Raw genomic sequence first — 21,134 nt, 5'->3', positions numbered from 1 at the left:
AAGCTTTGGGCCGTCCTCGACTGCTTTCCCGGGCCACAGGCAGGGAGCTGGAAGGGAAGCAGGGCTGCCGGGATTAGAACCGGTGCCCATATGGGACCCCGGGCGTGCAAGGCGAGGACCTTTAACCACTTGCGCCACCGCGCCGGGCCCAAACAAAAAGATATTTTGAAACAATGTATTTAAAATTGCCAATTCAGGGCCCAGCGCCATAGTCTAGTGGCTAAATTCCACTTGCATTCCCCAGGATTCCATATGGATGCCATTTCATCTCCTGGTGGCCTGCTTCCCATCCAGCTCCCTGCGTGTGGCTTAGGGAAGCAGTGAGGAATGGCCCAAAGCCTTGGGACCCTGCACCCGCGTGGGAGACCTGAAAGAGGCTCCTGGCTCCTGGCTTTGGATCAGCTCAGCACCAGCCATTGCAGCCACTTGGGGAGTGAACCAGCAGACAGAAAATCTTTCTGTCACTACTTCTCTCTGTAAATCTGCCTTTCAATAAAAATAAATCTTAAAAAATATATATATATAAATATATATACATATACACACGTGTTATATATATATACTTAACTTACTGTGTTACAGTGCCAGAACCAGAAAAATTTTTCTGGTAACATAACTTCCAGAAATTTGATTCATTTCTTTTTCAGTGAACAGTCACTGTCTCCAGATATAAATCTAGCGCCAAGATTTTTATATTTCAAAGATCAACTATTTTTATACTTCAAGCACTTGGAGTATTTTCATATTTCAAAGATAGACTACTTTTCAATGAATGCCTTCCGCTTTAAATTCCAATTCTAGCAGAACTAGAATTCAGAGACACTGGAGGTGAAATTCAGGCAACGTCATGGAGACTGGCAAGGTCAATGAAAAACCACCCCGAGCAAAGACAGGTGTTTCTACCTAGCAGATCATGCATGAGCGAGAGAAGATTTTAGAGGGGCAGTTTGAAATATATAGACCCTTTTCAACCAAACTAGCAAATGCAGGACTCTCTAGAAACATTTTTCCTTGGTTGAATGCCAACAGGCAAAAAGAGAATGAATGTAGGAGAGCCGGTGTTTAAACTTGGGGTGGAGCAGAAAGTCAGGCACCTGGCAGATGGATGCGTGGGACAAGCAGAGCTAATAGTCTTTGGAACTACGTCAGGACAGTGTCAAGCATCTGTGTTCATTACGAATAATAAGCTACGGCTTATGTCATTCTTGTTTTTGTAGATGAAGAATCAAATAATACTTTGAAAATCTGAGTTCTTTGCCCGACATCCGCCATAGAAAAGTTGGCACCCCAAAGTAAATCCTACTATTTGACAACTGTCATCTACTATTTGACTGTCAACTGTCAACTACTATTTGACAACTATTTGACAACTGTCCCTGTTGTCAAATCCTTCAGGAGAGAGCCTTCTGGAAGGTGTCCTTAAGGTGAAACATACTGGATGTCATTGGCCTAGGATTTTTCCTAAACTAATTCTAAGAAAATGTGTTAAGATGTTTACTGTTGAACTCTTGCCATTTCCCACATCTCTGTATTCATTTCTGTCCCAATCAAGCATAAACAATACTTCTGAACACACAGATTTAAACTCACTTTGTTGCCCATTTGATGTAGTTTCTAGAAAAAGCTGATGTACTACCATCTTCTCCTCTTGTCATGAATGTGCAGAACCATCATATTAAAAAGCGACAAGGAACAATAATTTTAAAATGTAGAGAATTTACCAATCCAACAAAAATAAGCAAACCATAGCCTTTAGTAGGAAATGAACAAAAATATCCTTAATTGTATGTGAAAACAACAAAAGCAATGTTACTGAGGAACTGATGGCATTGTAATTACTGGAATACCACAGCATTGCTCACGAATAGCAATGCAAAGGTTTCGATTCCCCCAAAAATAATATTATCTAATGTAATTTCAATAATTATTCACGTGGAATTTCTTTCGCCTTTCATCAGGGAGAATTTTAAAGTGCACTTAGAATGTTTTTAAAATCTGAGAGAACAGTCCAATTGGGAAAAAGTGACAGTAAATTGAGAATGATTGAGTAAGTGTGGTTAAATAGATTAAGAATAAACAAACTTAGTTAGGAATTTTATCCTTAATGTTTCTAAATAAAGGAATGAAAAGCCAGATTTAAGTGATCTTTGTAAGGCATTAGACTCACCCTTTTGTTCATAGGTCATTAATAATTCCAAGAGACTGGACAGCCCCTTCTCTACTATTCATTCTTATTGGTAACCCGAATAACTTCAAGTTCCTTGCACAGAAACCATTGAGACAGGATGTGACAATGGTTACAAGCACAGATTGATTATCAGACACTACCAGGTTTGTCTCAGGCGCAACGTAACTTTGCTCTGGCACGTAAACTGCAACCAATGAACAATTAAATAACTAAAACCTGAGATTTCTTTTTTCTTTTCTTACCGATGGAGCTTAGAAGAGAGAGTTCTCACAGCTCCTGGTTGTGAGCACACAAATTAGGCAACACAAAGATGTCACTAAACAAGACCATGAAATCTAGGGCCAAATGGAGACTAACTCCTGAACTTCGTCTAGATCCGTGTCTGCCTAGACTTGCCATAAGTACCTCAACCCCCTCCACTCCCCAAAGACTTGAATAAATAAGGAAGCCCACTCTTTTCTGACCGGAAAGATTCAATATTCGTAATGTTGATATTTCCTCAATTTCTCATTAACATGTAATCACTTCCCATTAGTCACAGAAGAATTGAATTTCTCTATCTGCCCTAACTTTGTATAAATGTCTGATTGCACTTCACTGTAGTTTTGCTGAATTTATTCCCAGTATACACCCTGCTTACATCTTTGCTCAAATCCTCAAATCCTCTCTCCGGTCTGGAATTTGTGTCTCCTCCTACTGCGTGTCCAAATCTTGGCGATTTTTCAGAGCATGTGTCAATGGTAGCATCTCACAAACCCAGCCCGTGCCTGATTCCTGCAGATGTAAATGTTGGCTCTAAGGTCGACATCTTTTTTTTTTCATTATTTTTTATTTTTTTAAATAACATTGTATTATGTGACACGGTTTTATAGGTACTGGGATTGTAACACACATTGTGCAGACACTGCTCTGTGCAGCTTGCGAGTCAACTGGGTTTAATTTCATTTTTATTAAGAAAGCTATCATATGTTAACTCTCGCAAGCTTTTTAATGTTTCTACTAATCCTGAATAGCATCACTCATTCGGACGGAATCCAAGTGGTACTTTCTCGAACTCTCCTCTAATTTACCAATACTATTACTTACGAGGTAATAACCACGTGCCAACACAACGCTCGCTTGTATCTTACATCATGCATTTGTATAAATCATGGAAAATCAACCATACATTAGCTGAGCGAGAGCTCAGAATAATGCAACATTTTCTTCTGTAACTTAGGTTACAGAACCTTTGTTAGTTAGGTCTCCTAGCCTGATCTATTACATTAATTTCCTGCTGAGGGTAAGACCAGTGGCTACAGGTCGTAAGGAAGATGAGACATTATTGGAAAACCAGACTCAGCAGAAAATTGATTTGTTCAAACTCCAGAATAAGCAAATTTGCTTCATAAGTAGAAAAAGGATATGATGGGTGTGGCTGTCTACCATATATATATTTATATATATATATATATAAATTATACAACATTTCAACCCTGGAAAGCACTATAACGGCCAAACAAGTTAAAAAATGTTGTGAGAACAAACGACTTCCGAGCTACTGCTTAAAATCCGTGATATACTTTGGACCGGATATACTGTGCCCCAAAGCCAATCTTCATGTGTCAGGTCCCATGGGAGGATATTCATGTGTTCATACGACAGACTGATTAGGTCAATAATGAAAAATATTGAAGACAAAGTTTAACATGACAAGGATCTACAGCTTCAAGAAAAATATTCTCTTCCATTCGCTTTTGCTTTCCCATCGAATCGAAAGCTTCTGTCACTGACACCAAATGAGGTGACGACAATTTTCCGGGTCACACAAAGGCAATAAAATACTTATCACATATATGCGTCAAGGACAATGTGAGGTTGATTTTTGCGTTCCTGTGTGGAGCCAACAAATCTTGCCCTGATTGTCTTGTCACTGTTGACCTTGTCTGGTACAAATAAAGTCCTAATTCAGTCATTTTCTCCTTATCATCTCTATAAAAGAATCCTAAATTAAAATGATCTCTAAAGCTTTAATACGTAGTATGATGATAGTTTTCTTCTATATATCTTTCTAAAAACAACCTGTCCAGGGCCTGGTGCAGTAGCCTAGTGGCTAGAGTCTTCGCCTTGCATGGCTGGGATCCCATACGGGTGTCGGTTCTAATCCCGGCAGCCCTGCTTCCCATCCAGCTTCCTGCTTGTGGCCTGGGAAAGCAGTCGAGGATGGCCCAAAGCCTTGGGACCCTGCAATAGGGTGGGAGACCTGGAAGAGGTTTTGGATCAGCTCAGCCCCTTGGGGAGTGAACCAGCGGACAGAGAATCTTTCCTCTGTCTCTCCTTCTCTCTGTGAATCTTACTTTCCAAGAAAAAGAAATGCATAAAAAAACAAAACAAACAAAATCCTATCTGGATATTGCTACCAAGAGGGCACGTGTCTATAAATGAATTATGTTACATTGCCTATTCTGTTTCACTCGTTTTCTCAACCCGTTTCCTCTGCTCCACAGCTGATGTAAGATCACTTATTGACTATACTCAGCCCATTGATGTATAAACATGTCGATTCATATGTTTAAGTAAATATTAGCTAGATTCTGATTGGCTCCTTTTTGGAAAACAAACTTGTTTAGGGAGAACAGATATGAAAGAAGAAGTAAGCTGTACCAAGATGAGCAATTTCTACTCATTGAGAGCTGTTAACTTTCATTCTAAAATATTTTGACTTATAAACGTTTAAAAGATTAAAGTAGCTAAAATTTACAGATAATGTTTCATAGATGAAAATACGGGATTCTTGATTTTAATGTTTAAGGTCATTCATTTGTTCAAAGGACATTTTTGGGGAGGCTGGGGAAGTTAGTTGTACAGAAAGGAGGAGAGACAGAAAGGAAAATCGGCTGTTGATTCACTCCCCAGGAGGCCGCAATGGCCAAACTAAGCTGATCCATAGCCAGGAGCCAGGAGCCAGGAGCCAGGAGCCTTTTCCAGGTCTCCCACGCAGGTGCAGGATCCCAAGGCTTTGGGCCATCGTCGACTGCTTTCCAAAGGCCACAGGCAGGGAGCTGGATAGGAAGCAAGGCTGCTGGGATTAGAACCGGCACCTGTATGGGATCCCGGTGTGAGCAAGATGAGGGCTTGAGCTGCTAGGCCACCACACCTGGCACTCAAAGACATTTTTAAGCAATCTGAGGGCAAAAGTTTCTGCTAAGTCCTGTGGCATCAGGTTGAATAAATCACACGTCTGGTCTGAGAGTCAGTCTTGTGGAGAAGGCTAGCACAGTAGCACGTCCTTGCCATCGAACAGCAATGATGCAGAAGGCGAGTTCTGGTACACAGGTGTAAATTTTATGAGTAGTGCAAGAGCCTAGAAGCATGAGTAGGCAGTATTGGGCTGGAGTGAGTTACACTGAGAACTTCTGTAGTTGGAAACACACACGAGTTTTCCAAATGAGATTTTTGTGCTGAGTTTGGGTTTAGCCGCTGTTAGTTGAGCCTTTTTATTTTTTTGCCCCTGACTCTCCCCGGGGCCTTTACTTTCCCTGGCTCTTCCCTCAGGCTCTCCCATTGTGTCTGCTCACCCCTAGGCGTTTACCAGAGTTTCCTATGAGTTGGTCCCCACACTCTCCAGCCAATGGAAGGGAGGAGGAAATCAGGCCCCTTTGTTTTCTGTCTCAGGAGAAAGTTCTGTGTTTCTCCTCCGCCCCCTAACATCCCCTAACCCAGCCACACAAGCTTGTTCTAGTCCCCTAACCCAGCCACAGCTCTTACTTGCAGCGCTACAGGGAAGGAAACTACCTCTTGCCATTCTAATGAGTATATAAGCAATTGCAATCCATAAACTTCTCATATTTCTAATTGTTTTTTTTTTTAAGGATTTATTTCTTTTTACTCTAAAGGCAGAGTTACAAAGAGAGGAGAGATAGAAATATCTTCCATCCACTTAATTACTTTTCTAGTGGCCACAATGGCCAGAGCTAAGCTGATGCGAAGCCAGGAGCCGGTAGCTTGCTCTGGGTATCCCACATGGGTGCAGGGTCCCAAGGTTTTAGGTCATTCTTGTCTGCTTTCCCAGGCCACAAATAGAGAGCTGGATGGAAAGTGGAGCATCTGGAATGTGAACTGGTACCTGCATGGGAACCCAGGCAAGGATTTAGCCACTAGGCTATCATGCCGGGTACAACCTTCTTACATTTCAAAAACACAGTGGCTTCTATTTCTTTCACATGAAAAGCTGATGGACTTTAATAATCTGAGTCTGAATTCTTGGGAACTAGCAGCCGTGGCTCTGGAACGAATCAACCAATCGCTGATGAATTTTTTTGCTAAGAATTTCAGTGAAAAAAATTCCGATTTAAAGAGAAATTACAATAAGTAGCCCCAGGAAACATGATAAGAGATGGAAAAGGCAGAACTTTGGAATGAGTACAAAGAAAACTGGTGGATCCTGTGTAGATCTAGAAAAAAAAAAATGTGGTATTCATTTAGGTCCAGGAGAAGTCGAGACATCCAGAACCGACATTCCTCCTCCGAAGATGCCGAAGATACAGGAACCGGTTCACACCTTGCCGATACATCAGATTTGGAACTCAAGTCTCCCGTGACCTGAACTCAAAGTGTCCTTTCGCACAATCATTCTTTTAAATAGCATGACGTTGCCTGTCATTTTCCTGGGTTCAATCTTTTGTGCGATATTTGCATTTTCGTTTTCTTTCGTGGTAGCCAGGGCAAGTTATGTAAGAATTATTGTAAGATAATTATAATGATTATTTTCACAGATTATTGTGAGGATAAAATGAAACACATGCAAAGGGCTTACAGTAGCGTAAAGCACTTAGAAGTGTGAAAACGGTTTAGATTGGTGCAGACACGAAGAATCACAGAATTACCGATGCCTTATAATGGTACCAAAAAACTAAGCTTGTCGTTGTACTACTTACAGACTCACTCAAGTCTGCTGAAATGGAGATTTTCATCCACATTTGTAAGATAATTTGTTACCTGTTTTGTAAAATCAAATTCAATCTTAGATTGAGTTTTACTTTAGCCGTGAGTATGCTCCAGTGACCACCCTCTCCACGAAGACATTAATTTGAACCGCAAAGTCACCCAGCGGGCCACCTTCACGGGAGCTACAGAAGAGGTCTCGGTGCCTGTTGCACATGGAATGGCAGGAGGTCTCACGGAACAAAGTGGAAGGAAAGACTAGCCTGTGTTGCCATGACACCAGCTCCAAGTGATGTGGAACGAACGGGGAAGCCGGTACTCAGCGGGAGGGGGTGTAGGAACCGAGTCCCAGTGCTGGGTGGACAGTCAGAGAGAGTTCCCTGCCTCGTCCCCAAGCCTGTACCTGCAGATTCCACATTCAGATTGTCCCTCACGGAGAGCACAGTAAGACTCCCCCTGCACAACCTGAGGGCAGAGGAAGAACTCAGAACTGCATCTGATGAGATCCAAGTACCTCTAGCCCCAAGACCAGTGCTCACGGAGTTACTGCTGGAGTTTCCAGGACAGAAACCCAGAGGAATAGAATCATTCTGGTCCTGTGGATATGCGCACTGAATCAGCAGGTGGAACTCCACAAATACGTGCAGTTTTTCCCCCAACAAAAGTAGTCCTGTGATGGAGTGAACCGTAACATGCTGCTTGGTACCATTAGTTTCTTCTCAGCTCTGTAGAAGGGTAAGAATTTTCTTGAGATGCATACAGCCCTTTTCATTTAGTGAATATTGATTTGCTACCTAGGGCGTTGGTCCTTTGTATTTAGACAATCACATTTAGGCCAAGAGAAAAGCAAAACCAAACACTTGGAGACCCAAAAGAAGAGCCAATACTGTGAAGTCCAGCTTACCTTCAGTGTCTGCTAAGCCTATTCCTACTCCCGGCTGCTTCACGGGCTCCTGTCCATTCTGGACCATCTTCCCTCTGTTTCAAAAGGACACACGCGACATTATAAGATATAATCATGAATGCAATGAGGATGCTAAGTTTTCAAAGCTGAAACTTCATATATTCAGATCTGTGACAAACTGATGGCATGATATGCATAGATAATTTCTCTATGCGGTATTAATTTGAAAATGGAAACTGGCTTATTATTTCTATTTAGTCCAAATGTTACACTTCAAAATTAAGTATATCTGGGTTGTGGGTTCATTTTCCAAAATATCAGAACAACATAATGGTTTTTAAATTTTAGTTTTAAATAATTGTTTCTTTAAAAAAAAAAAACTTTGAAGCGAGATGGGTTCTTTGCTAAAAAGGAAGATACTGAATTAAACAACATGAAATGATGTGATTAACATCTCTTTGAATCATTTAGTGATTTTTTCCGCCCAGGTCATTCCTTTACTATGGGCTATGCTGAGGAAATGGACCTCTGAAATCAAGTTGCTTTGGAAGTGGGTTTCTGCTTCAATAGCTGCTGTGTCTTGTTATACGCCACACACGGCCAAGCACCTGCTCAACCTTCGCCTGTGTTTGTGATGGAGGAGCAGAGAGAGACGTCTTTTCCATTCTGTGGTTATCTAACGGAAAACATATGTAAAGGCTTTACCACGGTGTCAGAAATTTTAAGTCTTAAGTGAACAAAGCACTAATAGGTCATTTCGCACATGTCAACGTGAGAATTCAGCTACAGCTTGCTTCTCACTTTTGACTTCGGTCTCAAATTTCTTGCGCAGCTATGATGAAGAATTCTTCAATCTGAACACTGAGAGCTTAGAGCATTGTCAATGGTAACGGTCAGAAGACTGGGAGCCACTTCCTGTTTCTGCAGCCAAGGCAACGCTAGATTGCATCCAAAAGCTTTCATAATTTTCTTTGTATGTACTTAGATAATATATGTTATAAGAATGAAGTAAAACCTCTTGCATACTAAGAAGATTGTAAAGTTAAATACAAGAACATTTTGATATTGTACTTTCTAAACAATAACATAGTAGAATTTACTTTAAAAATTAGTTTTTGGTTCACTGCACTGCTGAAAATGTAACTGTCCTTCTTTCCCAAGAACCAATTATGTCTTACTTGGAAACTTCCCTCAAGATCCTCTTAATATTCTACTTGAAAGGAGATGCTGACATAGTCCCTGCACATCATAAAAGAGGAACACATCTGACCCCAGGAATTCGTTTTTTTCTTGAAAGCCATTATGTTGCCCTAATATGACAACTCTAGGCCACAGGTTTCTGTACAAATATTTATGAATGATTTTGTAAGGAACCAAGTGCAAATGATGTGGTTTCTGACATGTTTGATACATGTATACATGTTCTTGTAGAAGCAGTATACAAATCTTTATACCATTGCCTCTTTTCGATCCAAGACAAGTAGTGGAAAAAGTTAAGCTCTTGTCACTCTGTTACAATGAGATTGAAGGGGCAGCTTACTGGTTTGGCGTAATCTCACCTTAGCAGTACACTCTGTCCTAGTAGCACAGTGTGTCAGCAGATGTCTCGCTGCTGAGGAAAACTTTTGAAAGTAAGGGGTCTACCTCATCAGAGTACTGGAAAAACAATGACTCTCAGTAGACTCCACAATAATTTAAAAAATAGCCATTACTATCAACGGATAAAGAACATACAGCTTCAATACACAATGAACTACTCTTCAGGAACAAAAAAAGTTGAAATCCTCTCATTTGTGACAAAATGGATGGGCCTGAAGGACATGTGTTGATAACTACAATAAGTCAGGCACATAAAGAAAATTTCACATGACCTCACTTATGAGGAATCAGTTGATCGAATCAGAGTTGAGAAAATAGCAATAGTTATCAGAGAGAAGGGAGCTTCAGGAGAAAGGTGGTAACAGGTTGTTCATTGCACATAGTATTATAGTTGCAATGGAAGAAAAAAGTTCTGGTGTCTATAATTATACGTACATATTTTCATATATGTATATACATATCAGAATAGGTAGTATAGAGAATTTTCAATGCACTCTTTATAAAAGGAAATGATGAGAAGTTTCAAGCCACCAGATGTGCTAACTACCCTGAGATGCTACTGTCCCATATATACAGGAATCATGTACCTCGAAAAGCCTACAAACATCAAACATCTTATAAAGTTATGGTAATTTTGAAAAATTTTAAATAAATATTTTTGATCGCTTTTAAGATCTGTTCTTGAGTTCTAGACGTCACAAACTTCACAGCCTTTGCTTCTAATGAAAGTGGATTTAATGTAGATTTGAAACCGATTTTAACTTAGACATTTAACTCAAGTGTGTAACAAGCACATCTTGAAGATTTTACATGAATGTTTGTGGCACTGTGAGGTCACATGAAGTACAAATAAAGGTGACTGTGGGTCACAGGGGGACTTTTCAAAGTCCCAGTATTCTTCAGCTAAAAACTAACTTACAGATTTTATAATTCAAATGTTTACTCAATCACCAAATACAAATTAGCTCAAGCAACAATGATGTTGGGTATACAAGGCAGGTAGAAGTACCATCAAATACCACGACTTACGAATATTTATTCATTAGAAAGATGGAGAGACAAACAAAAGGGAGATCTCCTATCTGCTGGCTCACTGCCCCAAATGAGTGCAATGGATAGGGTTGAGCCAGAACAAGCCAGGAGTCAGGAGGGTCATTTGGGTCTCTGGCATCTTCTGCTTTCCCAGGTTTCCATACAGCATCAGCTGGATTGGAAACGGAGTAACCAGCACCTAAACTGGCGCACAGGTGGGATGCTGGCATTAACCCCTTACATCATCCACAGCCCCTTTGTGTTTGTTAAAAATGTTATGTATATATATATATATATACATTTTAATATTATACATATGTATGGTTATTAACAATTAATCAAAGGAATTCCTACAAAATTACTCTCTGTGGACACTTGCGAAATGCCTCCACTAATGAAAGAAGCAGGGAAAGATGAAAGAAAAGAGGCATCGAGGTTTTTTAAAAGATTTATTTATTATTTTTATTGGAAAGGTAGATTTATAGATATACAGAGAGGAGGAGAGACAGAAAGATCTTCCATCTGCTGGTTCATTCACCAAGTGGCCACAACAGACAGCACTAAGCTGATCTGAAGCCAGGAGCCAGGAACTTCTGCCTGGTCTCCCGTGCAGGTGCAGGGTCCCAAGGCTTTGGGCTGTCCTTGACTGCTTTCCCAGGCCACAAGCAGGGAGCAGGATGGGAAGCAGGGTTGCTGGGATTAGAACTGGTGACCATATGGGATTCTGGTGCATGCAAAGCAAGGACTTTAGTCTGTAGGCTACTGTGCTGGGCCTGAGGCATGTAATTTTTATGTTGCTACTTCAGACATTAAGAAATGGAGGAGCTAAGAGTGGAAGATGTAACTTTATCACCTACGTATTTTGAAATTTATAGATATATTGTTAGAATTCAAATTATATGTGGTACAAGTTTAAAAAAATTGCCAAAACCTTTGCTACTAATTTCTTCTCTCAGTATTAGAAGAAATTAAAAAATTGCCTTTAACCAACACCCAAGTAGGGTCCTGGGAAGGGCTAGATAGCTTTGTTATACCTTCCTGGTTCTGTTCTGAGTTGTTTAAAAGCAACATCAGGCAGCATACAAGCCAGGGTATGGCTGTGTTCTCCAATGTTCATGTTCAAAGAAACTTAAGTTTCATTTGATTTTTTCATCTTGCAAAATATTCATTAAAAAAAAAAAAGCTTTGAACGTTTGAAAATGTCAAAGTCATATTCAGTTGACAAGCCTCCTAAACCAGGCGATGTGCTGGATTGAACCTAAACTGCATTCTAGGCCTACGGATGGCCTAGTGGTATTTTCAAAACCCGGACTAGTAAATGGAGCAGAGAAGGAAAGTTCCAGAAATTTGGATTTCCTTATTGGATTTTGACCCAGATATACTATACATGTTCATCTTGAAACCTGCAGAATTTGACCCACCTTGTGATTAAATCTATTCTGAATTATTTTTAAACACAACCTGCTTTATTTTCACATCTGATGAATGAATTTCCTGAGGCCCAACCTTTTGAATGAGCTTTCTCCAAGAGCAGTTGCTCAGGTACCTACCTACTATTACACGTTTGTCCTAGAAACTCCTCAAAACCGTCCATTGAATTGCCAAGGGATTTACAGTTGAATTGATGAATTTCATGTGTCTATTTCCAGTAGGCTGTATGAGTCTCCTGGCTCTTTTAAAATCATTCCTAAGTCCAAATAAACAAATCTGTTTCTCTCCAGATAATGTAATGTTTAATATAAGAATAATTTTGTGTGTATGTATGTTTGATCATGAAGTGGTGGGAATAGGAGTGTACTGCTGCTTAACTTTATTCTGCATGGTCAAGTCACTATTTTGGCAATTTTTATATTAAATGCAATTGACATGAAGTAGTCCTCAAAGTGACCAGCATTCATTCTAACCATGAATTGGATCTTTCCCTAACAATCCATTTTCATGTAGGCACAAGCAGTTTAAGTGTTTCGGTATTAACGAATTACAATTGAATGATTATTCAGCTTTCTTCTGTCAAATGTTTTGCTTGCTTTGTGATACTTTACCACTGTAGGAAAGAAGACTCTGTGGCTGGCACATTTGCTCAACAGGTCAGTCTCCCACCTCCAACAGCCAACCTCCCTTATGGGCGCTGGTTCATGTCCTGGCTTCTCCACTTCCCATATCCCGTTTCCTTTTTCTGGCCTAAGAAGGCAGCAGAGGATAGCACAAAGCCTCGGGACCCTGCATCCATTTGGGCGAACCAGAAGTTACTGGCTGCTGGCTTTGGATCAGCTCAGCTCTGAATATTACACTGCTTGCAGAGTGAACTGCAATATTACACTGTATTACAATATTCACAGTGAACTCTGAATATTACACTGCTTCCAGTAGATGGAAGATATTTGTTTCTCCTTCTCTCTGTAAATCTGCCTTTCCAATAAGTCTTGCAAGAAAAGGGGGGTGAGGTGGGGAAGAAAGAAGAAAGGAAGAAAGCGAAGGAGGAAGGCAGCAAGGGGGCAAAGGGGCGAGGGAGGACGCACTTACATCCTGGGAATAGGGAATAGGTTAGTCTCCCCTGCGGTGCTGCTGCTGCCCTCGCTGTCCATGCTGTACCCACTGCCAAAGCTGCTGCCGGAGGAGCCAGTGGACACGGTGGACACGGAGCCCTCTGCCGGCCGGTGATTGGTGGGCTTGGCTGCATGGTGTGGGAAGAATCAACATGACAGTCAGAAACACAGCTCGCATCAACTTCAAAGCTGCTTTTATACACGGGTGTTTTTAACCCACGTGGGGAGAGAATCGGTTACAGCAACAAGTCTGCATTTCTCAGCCTGATTTTCATTTTTTTAATGAGCAGTGCAACAGGGGATTTCTATACTGATTTTCATTAGATAAGAAAGGAAACCAATCACTTCTAAGGAAAAAATTGTTTCACTTCTAAAACGAGTTAAATGGTACTTAACGATGCTATTGTTTTCTTGTGGTTGCTTGGTCCATTTTTGCAATTGGGACATAGAAAACAAATGAGAATGTTAGCTGTTTCACGAAGAAAAGTTTCAAAAAAGACTTTGGTACATAGAAATAGCAAAATAAGGGATACCACCTAATTATTTTCTGTATTAGCACTCAACAATCTGTTTTTCTCCTTAGAAGTGAAGTGAATGGTAGGTCATTTCTAGAAAGGATTGAAAAACCCACGCATCGTTGTAAACAGTTTGGTCAACTGTCTCTAGCTGTTTGTTCCAACTTAAAGATATGTGTTTCCATTGGGCATTTCCTGGTTTGCAATCAGGATTTGTTTTAAAACCCTTGTGTTTTATTTTTTTGCTTGTAAGGGTTCAAACATAACCACATCATAAATATGTCACTGTGCTATCAATGATTTGACCAATGTATGGTATCAGTGCCATTCACAGTTCCAGGTTTCTTGGAGATCTGGGAGAAAGTTCTGATGCAGAATGAAGAGAAAGAAGTAAGCACGAGTTTCCTTTTTTTTTTTTTTTGCCAAAGTGTAGATTAACCCAATGAATCCCAACCCCCAGAGTAGCAACTGGATAAGGCAGGAGTCTAGTGGCTCAATTGTATCCCTTTCGTTATTTAATTTGCCACAGTGCCACTTGTTCAGGATTTTGTTGTCGGGGGTTCTTCTGTCTTTGAGCTTACTGGTCCTGGACAGTGAATTTACCTGTAATTCCCCTCTTAATCTAGAGTCATATTAGTAGGAATTTCTTAGCCAGTCAGAGTCATACTGTAGCATTGGTAAATGTTTTGCTGTTACACTCCAAAGACATCTCAGCGAGTCTTGATCTGGCAGAATTTCAATTAATGCAACCCAATGCAATGAAGCAGATACTGCATGCGAAATCATTTGAGGACAAGAAACCCACCATCAGGGTAGCTAGGATCAAAGTTTCCAAAGACTTAGTTTCCTGTCACTTCTTGAATTTTATCAACAATAGATTGTCTAAAAGCCACAGGATTTCCCTTACCTATTCCAATGTTCGGAATTTCCCTCAGAATTGGGAGTTTGGGGAGTTTTTTGTTTTAATAATTAGTCATTTATAGATCAGGTATTCATAACAAAAGGTCTAAAGGCAATTAAATAAATAGTCACCGATGAAATGAATTACCAGTAAGCCACAGAGCTAAATTTGCAGAAATAAAATGACTATAATACTTTAAAAATATTTTTCTCAATTTATGTAGAAGAAATCCAGATAGTACAATGAATGTTAAAGGATAATTTTAAAAGATAAAATGAGTTGAGTGTAAATTATGAATACATAAAAATTAAGCTATACAATCAACATTGAAATGAGATTAGTTGGGTGTAAATAGAAAAAAGCTGTCATATTTTTGAACGGATGTTAGATAATCAAGTTTTTAATATGTTTAATATGTTTAACATGTGATTCAATTAATAAAAATATTAACTTCATCAACTGAAAAACTCAATACAATGTTCAGACAAACAGAGAAAGACATTCGTTTTTAGTCCATTTATCTTAACCAGATTCAAACAATCTTCTTTCAAAAACAATAGCACAGGATATCAGAAAACTAATGGACGCAATTAAAAATGTGTAATTTGCACTTCAAAATACTCAGTTTTTCCTTAAGTCAGCTTTGATTTCAATTTATACAATGTCTAGTCCTGTCACTCGTCTGCAAAGTTTGAGAAAGCAGTTAATAATGTCAAAAGCAGAAACAGAAGAAGAGAATAAAGCTACAAAGACATGTAAGGGAACAGGATTATCCTGAGCCTCTTGCTGACTAGAAATCTCATGTGGAATGCATATGTAAAGAACATTTAAAAGAAATACAAAAAAAAAAAAAGAAATTGAATTTGGGGAAAATATGTATGAATGCAATGGAACAAAGTTTATCTAATATCTCTGTGAAGCAAAAACATGTAAGATTGAGCAGGCAGAAATTTTAGGCAATTAGAATTCAGATGAATAACTCAAACGAATCTAGATGCTTGGCGTTACGGTAACAGAACATCTGGTACTTGCTTAAAATTTTTTAATTCAATATTGAGAGTAGTGCAGAGATTAATAGTTTGACATTAGTTTGTTTCTTGAAAATGCATTGAATTAAATTGTGAAATGGACTTTCCTTCACCAGACTATGTCAATGGAAGAAATGTGATAAAACGTGGAAAACAGAGAGAGGTTTGGTAAACTTCTGCTAAGAATCCAAATATTTTAATAGTTCTTTTTTCAGATACTTGAAACAACATATGTACATATTGATTTCTCTGGAGAGAAACTCCACAGAATGAAAGGTCCATTTTATTAAAATTGATCTGAAGTTGCACGAACTCCAATTTTTAATGAATAAAGTAAGTGCTTTTACAAATGTTTAAGTCTAGAACCTCTGTAATTTGGGTATTTCTAACTTCAACACCTCTGATGACTCAGTTACATTTCCAATTCTTTTATGTACCTGCTCTTAGCAAAACTTTCTCCTATAATTCTCCTTTAGACTCAAACTCCGACCACTCACTTTGGCTTTCGTGGTTTCGACTTTGTTCTTCCCAACTTTCTTGTGTCTTTGTCTTTACTTTCTGAATCTATATTAAACTTATCTTTGGCTGTCCCATTCAAATAGCACCTCCTCATTTATTTCATTCTGCTAATAGTAAGAACCTCTGGCCTTTCACAGCACCTCATCTATTTTCTATGACAATTTTCACTTTCTGGTTTTGATTTTAGCTTTTATGTACATGTCATTCTTAGGGGACTATGTGTGCTCCTGGATAAAGTCCTGAATATTGTTTAGGCAATATTTAATGAGTGAAAATGAGGAATTGTCAAAGTTTTATTAAAAAGTATGATATGAAGAAATTATGCATGATTTTCAAAAAAAAATTTGCAACAAATTCCATTTTCAGAATTGAACTAGCTTCATAAATTATGATAGTAATATTGTTAATAATTCTTTGCCATTAACCCAGAAGATTTGAATGATTCAGTAAGCAGTATTTCACTTTTTATCCACTTGTCTGTTTTATTCAAAAAGTATACTTGATATGAAAGGATTTTATTTTTTTTCATGCTCTTGGTAAAGGAAATATTAGTGAACCTTTTTTTTTTTAAGCGATTAATATCAAAGATGAGAACTTTAATCTGTCATGTTGGGTCAGCAAATGTAGCTGGGATTTTCTTTTTACGAGTGATCCAAATTCTGATCTGAGTGAAGGAAATATTTAATGATAATATACCTAATATATACATATCGGATTATGAAGTTTGCAGCAGGTGGTGAATGCTGTGTCTGTTGGAGCGATAAGAAAAAATATGTACAGTCACATTTTGAAGTTCGCTACTAGAGATATTAAAATTCATGCTGATCTCCTATGTTGATATACAGACACTTTAAGAGCTCTGGGTTATATTTAACTGTAACATTACGTTGTAGGTTATTAACAGAAATGATATTTTGAAACATCAGAACAAAACATCATTTTCTCAGAATTGGCGATTTCAGGTAACGATTTCAAGAAAGTCTGCCTCTTTATTCTTTTATCACTTTAAATCAGTTTCAGAAATCATAAATGTTTTCTGCATCTGTGTATCACATTTTTAAATGTTTATTTTACAGAGGAATTGATGTTTTTTTAAAAAAAACGACAAAACGGTTTGAAAGCCGTATTCTGATGAGATATTTTTTATTTGTCTACTTTTGGAAATCCTGTGTGGCTCAATGCTCAGGATTGTATAGAGGATTTTTATGTAAGAGGAGACTGAATCTTACACTGTTGCATCATTTTTGCAACTCAATTACTATGGGGATATTCCAGGTAAACAACATTTTATCCGTAGGCAATTCAATCTGTTTGAAATGATTGTTTGACCTTGTCATTTTGTCGTTTGATGGTTCAATATCATTGTGTTTTATTACACCAGTGTGGCTAGCTTTAATGAAATCTCGTACATTTGCCTGCAATTACTTCGCTCTGTTGTTTTTTTTCCCCCCTTCTATTTTGAAGATGCTAATCTGTTACTATAGCTACCACACGGGGGCAGCACGACGCTCAGAGTTCATGGATAATTATAGGCAAACCTGGTTACGAATTGTAATTAACCTACTTCGAATGTGCTCGTTTCCTCTAGAAAATGTCAGCCCTGTAAAAATTAAGTGACTGTTCCAGGTCACATGTCAAGCAATTAATAAGATAACTAAACCCTCACAATACTAGTATTTGTTTATATTACATACAAATTAAATAGGTGACGTCTGCTTCCTTCAGAATTTAGTGCCTAGACTGTGATGAGCTTGTTATCTCTGATAGTCCTTCATTGTTTTTCTCTTTGGTTCCACACTGCATTATTTCCAAACATTTCCTCTATAATTCATTATCCAGGTAACTTGTAATTTCCTAAATTACCCGGTTGTATTAACTTTACAGACATAACACATAGACATTTAAGATCCGCTTTGAAATGAAGCCAATGAATTTTTGTTTATTCTGATCATTTACTGATTTAGTGCTGGAACTGAAATAACTACCTTGAAAATAATGCACTCTTAGGGAATGTAAATTTTTTTTTCCATCGCTACCTTTGAATGTGTTTATTCTGAGAACTTTTTATTCTATCTCCTCTCTTCCTTCCTCATCCTATTCCTTCTGTTTCTCGTTTTATTGTTTCTGCTATTTTTGGTTGTTATTCGATCTCGCCTCATCTTTTGATTTGCTTTGATTCTGCAGCTGAAAGATATTTGGTTTAAAGTTGCATCAGCAGATAAGTTTTCACTTGTGTTATGTCCCATCACAATTTTGTGTATTTCCTATTAAAGTCAGGGATTGAATTTAAGGAAGGATATAATAAAGATATCTTAGAAGTTTGATGCCCCTAAAACTGTTTTAGCGTATTTATTATACAAGTTGAAGAAACTGGAAAGAAATGAGAAAAATGCTTCCCCATGGCTATTAGCAGGTGTGTGATCACAATCCACAAACCACAAGTTGGCACAAGTAAAATTTAAAAATGCACAACTCTGATATTTAAATGAGTCATGAGTAAATATTGGGGTGAGGTAATTGAAGGGAATATGTGAGTGGAGTATGCGAATGATATCTTTTCTAAATGACAAACTATACAATAACCACGGATGTCCACATAGGTGTAGGTTACGCAGGCACAACACATGCACAGACTTGAATTGTAAAGGCATTTTTGCGATGCTGGAAAAATGGAACATTTCAAATTCATATAGCTTCTCTCAGGAGATGGAGATGGGATGCCGATTGTGCCCGGCTCTTGTTGCACTCACGCTTTTTGCTCCCCATACACACAGCCCCTATGACTCAAGTGTTCAAGGTAACTTAACACCTGTTTCATCATCCACTTATATAGTCTCAAGCTACCGGGATTTGATGGAGCCTCCAACGTTCAAATTCATTCACTTGTGTCTTTCTAGATAATACAACCGATGACAGAAGTAGTGATATGAAATGGCAGTGTAACTATTCCGATTAAAGTGTAATGATACAGTAGACACCACATTTTCTTTCTTTAAAAAACGAGTGGGGCGAGTGGAGCAGGAATGCTAATGTTGTGCTGTATTCATGCAAAGCCACCTGTGAGGCCGGCTTTTCAATGTGGGCACCAGTTCGTATCCTGGCTGCTCCTCTTCTGTGCCAGCTCCGTAATAACAGAGAAAGGCACCAGGCAGGTTTCCAGGATTTGGACCCCTTTCATCTGCTCAGAAGACCTGGAGGAAGCTCCTGGCTCGAAGCCTTGGCCTGACCTGATAGTCATCTGGGCATTGAATCAGGAACTCAAATATTTTCTCTCTTTCTCTTCCTTTCCCTGTTTCCCTCTGTGAAACTCTTTAGCTAAATAAATAAATCTTAAGAACTACAGAAGACTCAATATCTTTTAAGAATAGTTTTCAGCAGTGTTTTGAGTTAAAAACTGATTTGGGAAGAAATCATGGCCCATACAGGTTAAGTGGGGACTAAAATTTTACCATGAAAGATGGGAGGAATAAAGTTTGATTATTACAATAGCATAAACAAAAATGAGTTCGTCTTATAGTTAGCAAATTTAGGCTCTATTTGCAGCTATGTTCAGATAAATGGCATGAACAAAAACTACATCAAATAGTAAGCCTAACTAAAGACCTTTCTCTGTGCAAGAGTAACATTAAACAGAACACAGAACATGCTAGAGTTATGTCAGTTTCTCACGGGCAGATCTGCATTTTTTAATAGCTATTTCATCGTTGCTTGAGGCAAAACCGTTCTGTCTCTCCAGCTTGCTTGCACTGCAGTGACGTTAAACTGCCAGGCAGATATTTCCAAGGGCTGACAGTCTCAAAGTCACAGGCTTTTGTAAAAACCGGCGGAATGGTTTGAGTAGAAAGTAATTGTAGAAGGAGAAATACTGAAAATGTTCTTATCTAATGTGCAAACCGTAATAATTTAGGTCATGAATACTTAGATAAAAAAAGAATGTTGTCCTTGGATGAACTCCAAATGTGCAGTGGAAATAAAGGCAAGTCCATTAGCTGTTTCAATAAATAATGCATCGATAACAGCAAACTGCATATGATGGCTAATGTTACAACAAACACTTAGCTTTCTTTTTGTTGTAGAATGCAATAAATACTCAAAAAATGAAACAAATGTATATATGAATGTGAAGAAGTGATAAACTAAAAAAGCCTCTTCAAATACTTTCTGTAAGGGGTAGATCCAAAATTGTAGACTTTTGCCTAAATTGAAATAAATAGATACTCACTGATTTATTACTTAAGATTAATGTTAGGTGAGGGGTGAAAAATTGAATATTTCTCCTCACGTTTGCATCAATTTTCTTCTATTGTGTTACCTTTCTACCTTAGGGGAACAACTTGATCGAAGCTGACTGGCAACGCATCAGTCAAATATTCAAAGTCAGAAGTAATGACGACGGACTTAGAAGTTAAACCAAGTAGCATCCAATAAAATATTTCAAATGTTCTATGTAAATCGAAGATATGTCATGTCAATATCCATAATTAATGAGTAACAGTACATGACAAAGAAAGAGTTCGGAAGTGCTGTGGAAGACATACAATAGGGCACAGAAAATTTCAAGAAATATATTGAGGACCTCTTCTATGCAACCTTCATGAGCCCATCTTGAGTTATTGTAAAGATTACAATAACTAATTCAGGAGCTGGCCCCTAATGATTTTTGCTCCAAGATTTCTTTATATTCTTAAGCATTATTCGATAAGCCAGCACTTTGTTTTAGGAGGAATTCACCTATTGATATTTCCCTACTCAAAATTTACAAAAACATCTGAAAAATTGACAAGCACATGTTCCACTGGCCATCAAAACACCTTGTGTCGTCTCTGAAAAAAAACGACACCTGAGAAAGACTACGTCGAAAATACGTATCACATCTTAATATTCCTAAGGAAGTGTTACTTTGGAGACCATTGAAAGGAATCCTGGGCCTCTGGGTACCAGTAGACGCGTTTTGAGGACCACGACCTTACCGTGATCAC

The 21,134-nt window shown here is 38.5% G+C and overlaps 1 protein-coding gene across 1 annotated transcript in view; it reads right to left on the bottom strand.

The window, feature by feature from the left end:
- The window catches only part of PCLO (piccolo presynaptic cytomatrix protein), a 334,110-nt gene that overhangs the window by 25,929 nt on the left and 287,047 nt on the right, over positions 1-21,134 (bottom strand). Inside the window, exons 21-22 of the mRNA XM_040970975.1 lie at positions 13,170-13,320; positions 8,016-8,089 (exon numbers count right to left, since the gene is read on the bottom strand). Coding sequence (XP_040826909.1) covers positions 8,016-8,089; positions 13,170-13,320 — 225 coding nt within the window. The remainder of the gene's footprint in view (positions 1-8,015; positions 8,090-13,169; positions 13,321-21,134) is intronic.

Source organism: Ochotona curzoniae, unplaced genomic scaffold (genome assembly GCF_017591425.1).
Source record: "Ochotona curzoniae isolate NIBS_2020 unplaced genomic scaffold, NIBS_Ocur_1.0 contig_21, whole genome shotgun sequence".
Lineage (NCBI taxonomy): Eukaryota > Metazoa > Chordata > Mammalia > Lagomorpha > Ochotonidae > Ochotona > Ochotona curzoniae.
This window is presented reverse-complemented; position numbering and strand designations above follow the sequence as displayed.